Source organism: Oncorhynchus tshawytscha, linkage group LG01, assembly GCF_018296145.1.
Source record: "Oncorhynchus tshawytscha isolate Ot180627B linkage group LG01, Otsh_v2.0, whole genome shotgun sequence".
Classification (NCBI taxonomy): Eukaryota; Metazoa; Chordata; class Actinopteri; order Salmoniformes; family Salmonidae; genus Oncorhynchus; species Oncorhynchus tshawytscha.
In genome coordinates, this window is record NC_056429.1 from 80,465,890 (window position 1) to 80,480,122 (window position 14,233).

The window sequence follows — 14,233 nt, forward strand, 5'->3', positions numbered from 1 at the left end:
CAGTGTAGTTAACAAAAGGCTAAACCTGAGAGCTAATATATTTATTTCATTTCATTTGCGATTTTCATGAATAGTTAACGTTGCGTTATGGTAATGAGCTTGAGGCTATAAATAGGATCCCGGATACGGGATTGCTCGTCGCAACAGGTTAATCATAATGATTTAAATGGAGAAACTCATCCTAGATCAGCTCCTACTCAGTCTGAGATGATTTTTGAATACAGAGTCTTCAAAGCCTATCAAAATTGCAAGGTCCATATATTAGCCAATCAAATGATCAAAGGTAGAAGTTTGGTAGGTGTGACTAACCTGTTGTCATGGTGACTGAGTCTCCTAACCTCTCTGACCAAGCTGTTGTGAGTCTCTAACAGGAATTTGACCAGAATCTGGAGGCAGGACCCTGGACCGTGACGACAGGGTGACAGGAACTCCCCAGAGCTCTCCATGGTCAGCTCCTTCTCACAAACCTGTGGTGTCACACCTAAATCTGCTGCTCAAAACACATGCGATAAACACACAGTACACACACATCAAGACACAGAGTTAGATGGGGCGGCAGGTAGCCTAGTGGTTAAAGCGTTGGACTAGTAACTGAAAGGTTTCAATTTCGAATCCTCGAGTTGACATGGTAAAAAAAAAAATCTGTTATTCTGGCTCCGAACAAGGCAGTTAACCCACTGTTCCTAGGCCGTCATTGAAAATAAGAATTTGTTCTTAACTGACTTGCCTTATTAAATAAAGGTAAAAGATACAGACAGGACTATTTTATCCGACAAGATTCCCCATACACATAGATACCCCATACACTGACACAAAACAGTGGTTAGTATATAGTGGGGAATAAATGTGCTTTCTGTACATACCATTGTTGGCCACGTCCATCCTAAGGCAGTTCCACACATTCATGAAGACCTTCATTCTCCCAAGCAGCACTTTCTTCTGGTACCCTACAGTGGTATAGTTTGGCGACTCATTGATTGAGTGGTTGATTGATTGATTGATTGATCAACCTGAATAAAAACTCCCACATACCTGTTGGTATATGCTGCAACACCTGGGCAATGCTCTGACTGGTCATCTCAGCTGTCAGGGGAAACATTCTGGACAAGTCAGCCTGTAAGGCAGCCAGCTCTGGTAGATGGTGGAGCTGTCTCACACACAGCACCTACAGTGGACAAACACAAATACATACACAGACAAACATGCCTTTAAGCACACTGACAAGTATGGAAACTCTCCCATAACATACTCCATTCTCTATAAACAGGTAATAATGTGGACAACATAATGTCACATGATGAAGGTCAATATAATGGAATGGAGTGATTTCGTCTTTTGAATCCCAGTCTTGATCAGTTTCATTTCCAGTTACCTTCTTTAGGAAGAGTTTGAGGAGGGGTACGGTGTTGCTTCCCTGCTCCTGGTCTACTCTCTGAGAGAAGTGCTCCACGGTGAGGGTTTCAGACAGGCTCCAGAAGGAGGAGTGGTGTGTGGGGCAGTCTGAGAGGGAGGGCAGCAGGGGCAGCATGGGTCGGGGGTCCGCATAGAGCAGTCTCATCAGTGGGCTTCCACCCAGCCTGTCATCTGCACTGATACTGACTTGAGCTTCAGCCAGTTTCCTCCTTAGATGCTGGAGATCAAATGGGTGGGTTAATAGGTACAATAAAAAGATTGGACGTAGTTTAGTGTCCCAAATCAGTATAGTCCTTCACCAGGAATACTGTATGACTGTGTTATGAAGTCCTTATGTACGTACGCTGCAAACCTTCAAATAAAGTGTTACCAGAAGCCTAAACTAATCCCAGTTGGACCATACCTGGATTATTGGGTTGATAACTGCATCACAGACCAGTTTCTCCCACTGTTCCCGTCCATGTCGAGAGGACAGGTCAGGTCTTGTGTGGCGATAACCTGGTTCAGCTGAAGTCACAAACTCACTCAAATACTCTGAGGTGCAACCATTACATGACAATATTTTAGACATTTCTTTGTATGAATTGTGGGGAACATTTTATTTATATTTTTTATATAATATTGGTAAAACTATTTGTAGGAACTATTTATTAAAACAACATGGAAGAAAAGTGTAATCACCTGCAGTGAACTCCAGACAGGCTTGGAGAACCAGATGAATTATAACAGCCGTGTTGTCCATGTTCTGATCCAGTGTCCGACCCAGCACCTCCATGTCCTTCTCAAGGTGGCTCCACATGAACCCCAGGACATCTTGGACACTAGGATGGACCATCTGACTGACTGCCTGCACAGACAAAGAAACATTATTTTTTATCACGCAGTTAACTTAACCGACATAATGGCTTTATGCCCATTTCAACAGTTGATAATTCCTTGAGATATTGTCCAGAAGTGATCAATGTACTTCCGAGCACAGGTTTCTTGTGATGCCTATTCCAACTACTTGATGTTAGCTTGAGATATTGGTCGGGCCTTACCTGGTAGTTTTTGATGGTCCCTTGCAGCATGGCCAGGTGGTTGAGCAGCCGGAGGATACTGGACTGGGCTGGTGACATCTGTCTCTCTGGGGCCTCAGCCCTACGATAAGCCTCTCCCAAAATATGACCAGTCCTGGTCTGATCCCCCACACTAAATTCCCACACAGAGGTCAAAGGTCAATGTGGCATTAACTCATAAACTAGAATTCTCAGTTGTATATTGGGAGATACGGTTAAGCAAAGGACCTTTGTTGAGCAGCAGTAAATCCATCAACTGGGTTATGATCAACACCACCAACTGGAACACCACAGTCAAGGCATTTGGATGTTGCCACTGGTTTCCCGCACTAAGATAAAGAAGAAGAACAGAGTCAAATTTATAGGAAGAAACTGCTAAATGAGATACCTACAAAATAAACAAGAAAATATCTCTCACCTCTCCAACAAAACACGCATGACCGTTGGCACAAACTGCAATCAAAATAGTAAAACGATTAATTACTACTGCATATCATCAAGTGATGATGATGTCAAATGCAATACGAGAATACATATGCCAGCAAATACTTACAGTACATCTTGATTTTGTTCTCTTTAGTCATCCACTGGCGTGCCTCACTAGTGTGATCATCTGGCATGGTGGGCAAATAGGAGCCCTGTGGGACAACTGGTTAATCGCCTCAATGATCTTATTACAGTATCAACCCCAGCCCCTACCCCACTTGTAGAGATATCCCTTACCCCTTAGTCACAAGTGCCAAGGGGGCAGGGGCTGGGGGTTAATTTGGGATTCAGTGTATCAGAGAAAAGAGTGCCTCACCGTCATATTTTGAGGCTGGAAGGCTATCTGGTGGAGTGGAGCCAGCAGTGTAGTCCCACTGAGGAGCACAGCGTATGCATGGACCAGGAGCTCCAAAAGGAGGCGCCGTTGAGGTGGGACAATCTGGGAGATCTGGAGTCCACCTATCTGATTTGATAACAGCGCTGTGCAGAGCTCTCTGAATTCACCTGGTAGGCTGTGTTTCAGGAAGTCATCCAGTTTCCTTGTCTCCTGTAAGGAGAAGGCAGGGGAAAAAATCAATTTCATATCACATGAGTTTATAACAATAAGGGACAGTTTCCCAGGCACAGATTGACCTTAGTCCTGGACTAATAAGAACGCTCGATGGAGAATCTCCATTTAGAATGCTTTCTAGTCCAGGACTAGGCATAATCTGTGTCCAGGAAACTGCCTAGAGTTTACTATAAATTGAGAATGGTCACCTGTGGAGTAGGATGAATTTTGAAATCAGGTGATGCGAAGCGACAGGTGACCTGTCTGAACAAAGCCAGGACTAGGAGAACTTGGGCTGAAGCTCTGGAGCAGCTCAGATTCTATAAAAGAAACAGAACACAGTCAGTCAGTGATTATCTTGAATGCTTGAATGCACCAGAGGTCGATCAGCTTTAATATTGCGGAAAGATTGTTGCTTCCATCAATGTAATTGTCTGCATCATTTCCAATCCCCCATATATTTTTGGGGGTAAATATATACAGTTGAAGTCAGAAGTTTACATACACTTAGGTTGGAGTCATTAAAACTTGTTTTTCAACTACTCCACATATTTGTTGTTAACAAACTATAGTTTTGGCAAGTCGGTTAGGACATCTACTTTGTGCATGACACAAGTCATTTTTCCAAAAATTGTTTACAGACAGATTATTTAACTTATAATAATTCAATGTATCACAATTCCAGTGGGTCAGAGGTTTACATACACAAAGTTCACTGTGCCATTAAACAGCTTGGAAAATTACAGAAAATGTAATGGCTTTAGAAAATTCTGATAGGCTAATTGACATAATTTGAGTCAATTGGAGGAGAACCTGTGGATGTATTTCAAGGACTAACCTTCAAACTCAGTGCCTCTTTGTTTGACATCATGGGAAAATCAAAAGAATTCAGCCAAGACCTCAGAGAAAAGGCTGCTCAGCAAGGAAAGAAGCCACTGCTCCAAAACCGCGAGACAAAATGCCAGACTACGGTTTGCAACTGCACATGGGGACAAAGATCTTACTTTTTGGTGTCCTCTGGTCTGATGAAACAAAAATAGAACTGTTTGGCCATAATGTTCATCGTTATGTTTGGAGGAAAAAGGAGGAGGCTTGCAAGCCAAAGAACACCATCCCAACCGTGAAGCATGGGGGTGGCAGCATCATGTTGTGGGGGTGCTTTGCAGCAGGAGGGACTGGTGCACTTCACAAAATAGATGGCATCATGAGGAAGCAAATTATGTGGATATATTGAAGCAACATCTCAAGACATCAGTTAAAGCTTGGTCGCAAATGGGTCAAATGGGACCCCAAGCATACTTCCAAAATTGTAGCAAAATGGCTTAAGGACAACAAAGTCAAGGTATTAGAGTGGCCCTCACAAAGCCCTGACCTCAATCCTATAGAAAATTTGTGGGCAGAACTGAAAAAGTGTGTGCGAGCAAGGAGGCCTACAAACCTGACATAGTTACACCAGCTCTGTCAGGAGGAATGGGGGACAAAATTCACCCAACCTATTGTGGGAAGCTTGTGGAAAGCTACCCAAAACGTTTGACCTAAGTTAAACAATTTAAAGGCAATGCTACCAAATACTAATTGAGTGTATGTAACTTCTGACCCACTGGGAATGCGATGAAAGAAATAAAAGCTGAAGTAAATCATTCTCTCTACTATTATCCTGACATTTCACATTCTGATAATAAAGTGGTGATACTAACTGACCTAAGACAGAGAATTTTTACTAGGATTAAATGTCAGGAATTGTAAAAAACTTAGTTTAAATGTATGTAAACTTCTGACTTCAACTGTATATCCATAAACATACATACATAATGTACATACCCAATCATATACATATGCATACGTAAACATTCATGCATATACTCATATATACATACATATACATACATATATAAGCCCTGTCTTTCTAAGATATTTTGTAAAAATCTAAATAACTTCACAGATCTTCATTGTAAATAAAGGGTTTAAACACTGTTTCCCATTCTTGTTCAATGAAACATAAACAATTAATGTACAATTTTCTTTAACCATTTATGGTCTTTAATGCAGGGCCGACAGACAAGTTCCTTACTTTTTCCCCCTTCTACTTGCCTCGTTCATTTTTGTGGTCATGCTGCAATTAGTTGGTTGTAATTTTGGGTAGGGAAGACATTTCCATATATTTGTGTTAGCTGCCTGTGTGACATAACTCAACGAGTCATATTTATGATGTAATTTACAAAAATTATATATATATATTTTTTTTTAATACATTTTATCGAATTTTAAAAACATTTTTTTTTATCAATAAGTGTATTTGAGTTTAACCAACAATATTTGTTGTATTATTTGTTCTGTCTTTTCAGGTGGATTAAACTGAAATTGCAACCAACTTTCTAAGGCTTGTTTAAAAAAAAACGATATTTTGGAGATGATTTCGTTTTCAAACAACCGAAAGTGAGCAGTTGTAATCTGAATAAAGGTTATTCTTGAACATGGGGTGAGACATTCCTACCAATTTAATAGAGAACCATTTTGGATTTAAACATAACTTTGAATGACTGAAGCCTTTAGCAAAAGTTCTAATGCTTTAATATTTCATAATTTCTGCCCTCCGAATTCATATTCGTTATATAAATAGGCCCTTTTCATTTTGCCCTGAAAATTTTTGTTCATATAATTTAAAAGCAGGTCACTTGGTGTAGGCAAAACCATAAGCAAATAGGTAAACTGTGATATGACTAAAGTGATTTTTCCACAAATAGACAGGTATTTTCCTTTCCATGGTAGCAAGAGCATATCTATTTTTGCTAACTTTCTATAAACATGTATTGGAGTGTGATCATTTCTTTCTTTCGGGATTTGTATACTGAGTATGTCCACATCCCTGTCAGACCATTTTATTGGTCAACTACACAGTAATGTAAAAGTTTTTTTTGTGTGATCCAGTACGCAATACGCAGTACGCATTTCTTATCATAATTTGGTTTTAATCCAGAGAGGTTAGCAAAAGTATCTAGATCCTCTATGAGGCTGTGGAGGGATTCTAATTGTGGTTTTAAAAGAAAACATGAATCATCAGTGTACAATGACACCTTTGTTTTTAAGCCACGGATTTCTATCCCTTAATATTATTGTTGGATCTAATTTTAACAGCTAACATTTCGATGGCAATAATAAATAGATATGACAATAGTGGACAACCTTGTTTTACTTCTCTTGATAGTTTTAAACTTTCTGAGATGTAGCCATTATTTACTATTTTACACATAGGGTTACTATACATAACTTTAAACCCATTTTATAAGAGATTCTCCAAAATTGAAATATTCTAGGCATCTATATATAAACGCCAGTCGTACTTTATCAAAAACCTTTTCAAAATCAGCTGTGAAAACCAGGCCTGGTATCCCCCATATTTCATAGTATTATGTTGTTTCCAGTACTTGTCTTACATTATCTCTAATGTATTGTCCATGTAAAAAAAACTGTCTGATTAGGATTAATAATATCTGACAATACCTTTTTAATCTATGCACCAAGCATTTAGCTAGAATATTTGCATCACAACACTGAAGTGTAAGAGACCTCCAATGTATTAAATGGACTGGATCTTTATATATACCACTTGGATCCTGTTTCAATAATAATTAAATCAGATCTTCTTGTTGCATGTCTGATAATCTATCATTTATATAGGTGGTTAAAACATGCTAATAATGGTCCTCTGGGTATATATAAAAAAGGTTGGTATACTTCAACTGGTATGCCATCCAGCCCTGGAGTTTTCCCAGCCTTAAAGGCTTCAATTGCATTAAGAAGTTCCTCCTCTGTAATTTGGCCTTCATATGAGTCTTTCTGTACAGATGTAATTTGACATTATTAATAGGGAAAAAATCCATACAATTAGCTCCGGTTAGTGGGGATGAAATGAAAATATATTCTTAAAGTACTTTACTTCCTAATTCAAAATATCATTTGGCTAATCATGCGTGACTCCATCATTTGTAACCAAAAATTGGTAGCATTTCTATGTTGAAGATTGAAAAATAATTTGGTGTATTTTTCCCCATATTCCATTCAGTTCGCTTTATTTTTAAAATATATTACACTGGATCTTTCTTGAATAAGTTCCTCCATTTCTTTTTGTTTTTCCTCTAACTTATTCTGTGCTTCTATGGTACAGTTTTTATTGCTATCTAACTGTTCTGTTAGTCCTTCAATTTCCTTTGTTAATATGGACTCTTTTGATCTAAATTGCTTTTGTTTTACAGATGAGTACTGAATTGCATGGCGTCTAAAGGCACATTTAAAAGTGTCCCATACAATAAGGGGATCTGCTGTACCTATGTTATGTCAGAAAAAGTCAGTTATAAATTCTTCTGTCCTAGTTATAGTCCTAGTTATAAACAAGTTATCATCCAGTAGGCTTTGATTAAATTTCCAATATCCTCGCCCACGTGGAAATTCTGTAAGAGTAATATATATGCCAATGATGTGATGATCCGACCACATTCTGTCCCCTATCAACACTTTTTAAAACTTTTGGTGCTAAAGAGAATGACATAAGAAAGTAATCAAGACGACTAGCTTGATTAAGCCTCCGCCATGTGTATCTCACTAGGTCAGGGTATTTAAGCCTCCATATATCCACTAATTCCAATATATCCATGACATTCATGATTTCCTTAAGTGCCTGAGGGTGATAGTTTGTAGTGTGATTTCCTTTATGGTCCATAGAGGTATTGAAAACCGTATTAAAATCCCTCACCAAAATAATAAGAGTCTAGTGTTGCTTTTAGAGTTGATAAATTCTTATATATATTTTCAAAGAAGCTTCATTATTTGGACCGTATAGGTTAATAAGCCTGTCTGTTTATTGTCCAATAACATATTTAAAATAATCCAACTACCTTGATGATCTGTTTGGACAATTTGCACATTTGGATCAAAATGACTCTTAATTAATATCATCACCCTTTTTGAATTTCTTTGCCCATGGGAGAAATATATTTCACCCCCCAGTCCTTTTTCCACAAAACTTCATCCAAAATTGTTGAATGAGTTTCCTGTAAACAATAGATATTATATTCCTTCTCTTTTAGCCAGGTAAATACTGATCATCTTTTCTTATTATATATAAGCCATAACAATTATAACTGGCTAAACTTATTTCACCACTTACCATAATGAGACACAAGTTTCAATTCTATTTATCAAAATATATGTTTGTAAACGTACCATTAAAAAGTAAAAAAAGATTCATTAAAAAGATTCTCTCTAATGGATCTAGTCTGTATGTCAAGTAAGGCTTCTCTCAGAATGATGTTCTCCTTTTTAAGTTCATTAACTTAGGTTTCAATCTTATTGACTGTCCCCCTTAGCTTGTTTGTGTCTTTCTCCAATGTCGCAGCTTTGACATTACAAAGAACATTTTTGTCACTTAGCAGACGCTTTTATCAAAAAGACATACAATGTAAAGAGGGTAACACCATTAGAACACTATTTTTTAGAACACTGTGATAAACTTCATCTCTATGTTCCAGGGATGTGTGGTAAGGACGCTGACCTGCAGCGTTGTCCGAAGGGGGTCAGTATGAGCGTCTAGCAGGGCCTGAGTCACCCCGTCCCTCAGGGCCTGGTACGACGGACCACAGCACAGGAACCGGTCCACCTCTGCTGGAATCAGCCTCTGAGAAACACAACATGTGAAAGTAGGATGTGTAAGGGCCTATAAAGTGTGGACAGCATTTGGCCAACAAATATTTATTATTAATTTAATTTGATAGGATGATCATGATCAACCTCGCATCTTGCAGGTACCTCATTATTGTTATGTTGTTTGCTTGAGGATGTCTGTCACCATGGTTAATGCAAGAGATCATAATAGGCTTCCTCAACTAGATGGAATAGCAAAGAATTCCACTGTAAGTAACTAGAAATAATATAATATCCAGTCTGGTAGTACCTGGAGTCGGAGGACCTCTGAAGGGAAGGCCCATCCCCAGGATGAGGATCTGTGCATCAGGGCCAGGACACAGTCTATCCCCGCCTGTCTATTGACCGCTCTCAGCAGGAACACCCTGAACCAGTCGTTACCTCCGTACTCACACACTGCCTTCACCTGAGACAGGTACTGAGCCTCCACATCATCACCTGCCCCACCAGCAGTATCTGGAAATGTACTTCATATTTAATAACAGAATTACAACTATGTAACAGATGGAGCATAAAAACATACATGCAAAAATATATAAAAAATATGTATACTTAAAAAAAAAACATTTAAGAGACTAAATACAATGAAGTGACCTCATAAAATATTCACAATGCTTCCAGTTGAATAAATGGTACTACAGTCTAGGCTATGTTAATGGTGATTAAAAGGCTCAATCTACGATTTAAGTGACAATAAATCCCCAGTCTGCTATATTTACTCACGCTGGGCCACAGCCTTCTGTAGCAGGTGGGCAGCGGTGCCCAGGCAGAGCCTCAGACGAGCCATGCTCAGCAGGAACTCAGCTGGGTCCTCCAGTCTTCCAGGGATCTGCTTCCTGGCTAGCCTACCCAGGAACAGTGTGTCCTCCTGCAGTTTCCTCTGCTGCTCTCTCCCCTCCTCCATCACTAAACTTCCAGAACACTGCAGGGAATCCTGACATACAAGAAACAGTCAATCAGTCAATCGATAAATCAAACCCCCCCCCCAAAAAAATAAAACAATAAAATAACACTTTTCTTTTCTTGAACTAACCCTCACACTTTACAGTGTTAGTTTAATCAGCTGTTGTAGAATGTGACACAAATCACAGGACTGCACTGGGCATTTAAGATGAATGCACTAACTGTAAGTCGCTCTGGATAAGGCCATCTCCTAAATGACTACAATATAAATGTGAATGTCATTAATGTGTAAAGTAATATTGTAGAGGTCTGTGTAACCTGGAAGCAGTTGACAAAGAGCAGGTAGAGCTCAGTGTGATCCTCCCTCTCCAAGATGTTCTTCTCTAGGCTCTGTAAGTAGTTCTGGATGTGACCTTTCACCTGCACAAAACTGAGACAAATACAATGTGAGGAAATGGCTCCTTACCTAAAGACATTCTGGTTTTATTATGTTTTCTCAAAGTATTTATTAGGTATGCTTGCTGAAAGCCAAGCCGACTTTAGAAATTATTAATACTTCTCATAAGTTGCCTTCCACTGCCAACATTAGTACCAAAACCATAAAAGCTACCAACTGCTGCTTGTTTAAAGCTTTGTGATACCATTTTAACTTTTTGAACTGTAACGGTTTTAAATGTGCATAAAAGCTCCATATGCTTGAATGGGAAGTGGTTGGATTCGCCACTGCTTTTGAACCGTTACAAACACCAAACCAACTCAACTTAGATTGCTCGTCAAAAGAATGTTGATGCTGTTTGTACTTTTTGAAATATAACTGTTTAAATATGGATAAAAGTTCCAGAGACTTCAAAGGCAACATTTTGATTCGCCACTGCTCTTGAAGCGTTTCCACTTTTTTACAAGATTGAAATGTGCAGACTGACTCAACTTAGGTTGCTTCAACACAGCTTTTTGCTACCATTCATATTTCATAAACTATAAAGCTTTTTGTGTCCCCATTCATTTCAATGGTGGAGTGCAGGCTCTAACATTCCAAACTATCACTGCCACAGCCCTTTCAGAATGTTCAAACTAAAATATTTGAGAGCTAAAAAACACATTCTATCGCTTATGATGCTATAGCACTCACTGTAGCCTACTATACTATCCCACTATAATACACACCTACAAAGCACCTCAAAATACAGTATGTCACTATAACTAATCCATAGCCTATGAAAATCCTATTAATGCCAATACTACTACTACCATTACCACTGCCGTGACTATCACTGCTACTACTATTTCACAACCATAAATACGCAAAACTAGCAAGCACACACATTTACTTCAGGAAATGTCCTGTTCTCATTACTACTGTGATGCATAATTGCCATGGTAATTTGGAATGTTCAGTCAACAAGCATTATGGGAAGAATCTTAAATATAAAATATTTTGTTGACTTGTTTAACACTTGTTTGGTTACTACATAATTTCATATGTTATTTCATAGTTTTGATGTCTTCACTATTATTCTACAATGTAGAAAATAGTTGGGGGAAAAAACCTGGAATGGGTAGGTGTGTCCAAAGTTGACTGGTACAGTACATACAAACTTAGAAACGACTTAGTAGTGGTTAAAATGTGTGCTTTGTATAATAACAAATAAAGAAAGTCGCACTATGTATGCGCCCAACAATTTAATGGGTAAACCTCATAACCAACATTTCGGTAACGCAGTGCCTTCTTCAGGGTTGGTTAAAATGTGAACCTGATTAAAATATAGTGTTACCCATGCTTTATTGATAGGGAAGATAGAAAGAGGAGACAGGAAAGACAAGAGACAACAGTGTGTCATGTAGGCAGTACCCACGCCGACACAACGTGTGCTCTGTGGGCTGCGCCACTAACCACTAGGCCATAAAGATCTTTGATTTTGCATTGTTATACAGCTTTCAAAGCAAAAGGATATGTAATTTGTTAAATATTAAATGGGCAATCTGGGAATGGTACAACCATTTTTAGACTTAAATGATAAGACACTCTCCAGCAATTTTTCTGTTTTTTTTTTAGACACAACTGCAAACTTCGAGAGTTGGCCATTAAATAAGTTGGTCTGATGGGTTTACTGGACGTCATCTGACTCCCCCTTTTGCAATGTCATGAGGATACCTGGACCACCTACTGAGATGTGACTTTTGTTAAGTAATGAAAAATGAAAAGGAGACTGGAGTGCGTCTTTAAAGATATTTAGCCATTCATTCTAGAACAATACAACTTAAAATTCCTCATGACCTTAGTGCAACTGTCTTACTTCATCAAAAGCGAAAATATAAGCATGTTTTACTCTATTGTCTGTAAACAAAATCATTGTATAGCAACATTGTAAACCTTACAAAACATTGTTAAAGCCATCAGTCACTCCTTGCACCTAAAGCTCTGTCTATGAATTTGAGTTACATTTCTCCAGCCCTATCCCTCAGCTGTTAACCAAAGCAGGGTGTGTGTTTGTTTGAACCTCTTATTGCCCCTTAAATGAATAGGTAAATATATATTTCAAGTTATCCATCTTCACAAATAAATCAATACAATAGTAAGGCCCATTGAAAACAACACTCACTCAGGAAGATGTGCCCAGGGAAAAGGGGAGCAGATCTGGGGTAACTCAAAGACGTAATTGCACATACACTGGATAGAACTTTAGGCATTAGGCTACCTCCTTCCCCACTCTTGTTTTCCCAGGGCACATCAGCCTTTACTATGAAAGAAAAATCTCCCGAACGAATAGTACATGGACTCAGGCTGCCAATAAAACCCTGCCCTTGATTGTAGGAATCAATTCTTTAAATGGTAAGAAACACCATAATGAACAAGGCGCTCAGCATATAAAGGGAGCCGAACAAACTGCCCATTATCAAAAATCGAATCTGTGTCAGTGGGGTCGACAGTAGGACAGATGTAACTGCTGTCAGCATCTTCCCCACTGGATTTAAACTCCACAAAGCCTGGTTGGTTGGTGCTGATCTGGGAGTTGATCCAGGACTGGTAACTGGACACTCTGGTGTAGACCCCAGGGAGATTAGGCCGAGCGCAGCCATAACCCCAACTAACAACACCAGACTAGACCCAGACGGAGTTCTGTTCAACCACCATTGGATCTCCTGAGTCACCCTGAGAAGATAGAGCAAGGTAAGTCTCTCAAAGTAATTAAAAGAAGGCAGGCTCTAGGAAATGGATTGGAACAGGGCCCAGTTCTACAAAAGTTATCTGATCAGATTTCATGCATAGAAACAGAATAAATAGGATGGGTGTATCTTTGACTTGAATGGGGACGCCCGTTCTATTAATTATATTTCTTTTTCTATTTTAACCCCCTTATTCTCCCTAATTTCGTGATTATGATCTTGTCTCATTGCTGCAACTCCCCAACGGGCTCGGGAGAGGCGAAGGTCGAGTCATGCGTCCTCCGAAACATGACCACTTCTTAACACCCACTCGCTTAACCCGGAAGCCAGCTGCACCAATGTGTCAGAGGAAACACTGTTCAACTGCCGAGCAAAGTCAGCCTGCAGGTGCCCGGCCCGCCACAAGGAGTTGCTAAAACGCTATGAGACAAGTAAAGCCCCTCTGGCCAAATCCTCCCCTAACCCAGACGACGCTGGGCCAACTGTGAGCCGCCCTATGGGACTCCCGGTCACAGCTAAGAGTCGAACCCCTGGCTGTAGTTCTGCTGTAACACTGGGATGCAGTGCCTTAGACCACTGCGCCACTCAGGAGGCCCTATGAATACTATTTCCATGCATTTAATACTATCTGATTCCCGAAATTCAATCAGAAAACTTGAGAAAAACTAGGCCAAGGAGAACAAGAAGATAGGTTAGCATGGACTTTACCTGACATGAGTCCTTGCCCCCTTCCAGAACACCAGCACAGAGCATGTTGTCTGTGATTGAGCCGACCCCATTCAGGCAGTCACACTCTGTGTTCCCCACAACTGGAACCTCCACTTATTGCAGAGTCTGGGGTGGGGGTAGGGGATCTGAAGGAAACAAAAGACTAGTAATGGGAGATCTTTAAATTGTCAATTTCAATTGTAATAATAACAATAAAAATCAATGTGCACTTATGGCCACTGGGGATACTGTT

General features: G+C 39.5%; 1 protein-coding gene across 4 annotated transcripts in view; it reads right to left on the minus strand.

The window, feature by feature from the left end:
• rnf213b (ring finger protein 213b) overlaps positions 1-14,233 on the minus strand; it is a 68,257-nt gene that overhangs the window by 5,756 nt on the left and 48,268 nt on the right. For 2 of the 4 annotated variants that reach the window (XM_024431639.2, XM_024431622.2), the window contains 16 exons: positions 10,426-10,537; positions 9,928-10,138; positions 9,455-9,660; positions 9,056-9,178; positions 3,717-3,827; positions 3,274-3,504; positions 3,025-3,109; positions 2,890-2,924; positions 2,700-2,800; positions 2,454-2,604; positions 2,095-2,260; positions 1,817-1,947; positions 1,373-1,630; positions 1,033-1,165; positions 864-947; positions 310-490 (listed from right to left, as the gene is read on the minus strand). In XM_024431639.2, coding sequence (XP_024287407.1) covers positions 310-490; positions 864-947; positions 1,033-1,165; positions 1,373-1,630; positions 1,817-1,947; positions 2,095-2,260; positions 2,454-2,604; positions 2,700-2,800; positions 2,890-2,924; positions 3,025-3,109; positions 3,274-3,504; positions 3,717-3,827; positions 9,056-9,178; positions 9,455-9,660; positions 9,928-10,138; positions 10,426-10,537 — 2,319 coding nt within the window. Of the gene's footprint in view, positions 1-309; positions 491-863; positions 948-1,032; positions 1,166-1,372; positions 1,631-1,816; positions 1,948-2,094; positions 2,261-2,453; positions 2,605-2,699; positions 2,801-2,889; positions 2,925-3,024; positions 3,110-3,273; positions 3,505-3,716; positions 3,828-9,055; positions 9,179-9,454; positions 9,661-9,927; positions 10,139-10,425; positions 10,538-12,320; positions 13,259-13,980; positions 14,127-14,233 lie in introns of those variants that run through there. The other 2 variants (XM_024431629.2, XR_006083991.1) reach the window with 2 other exon arrangements.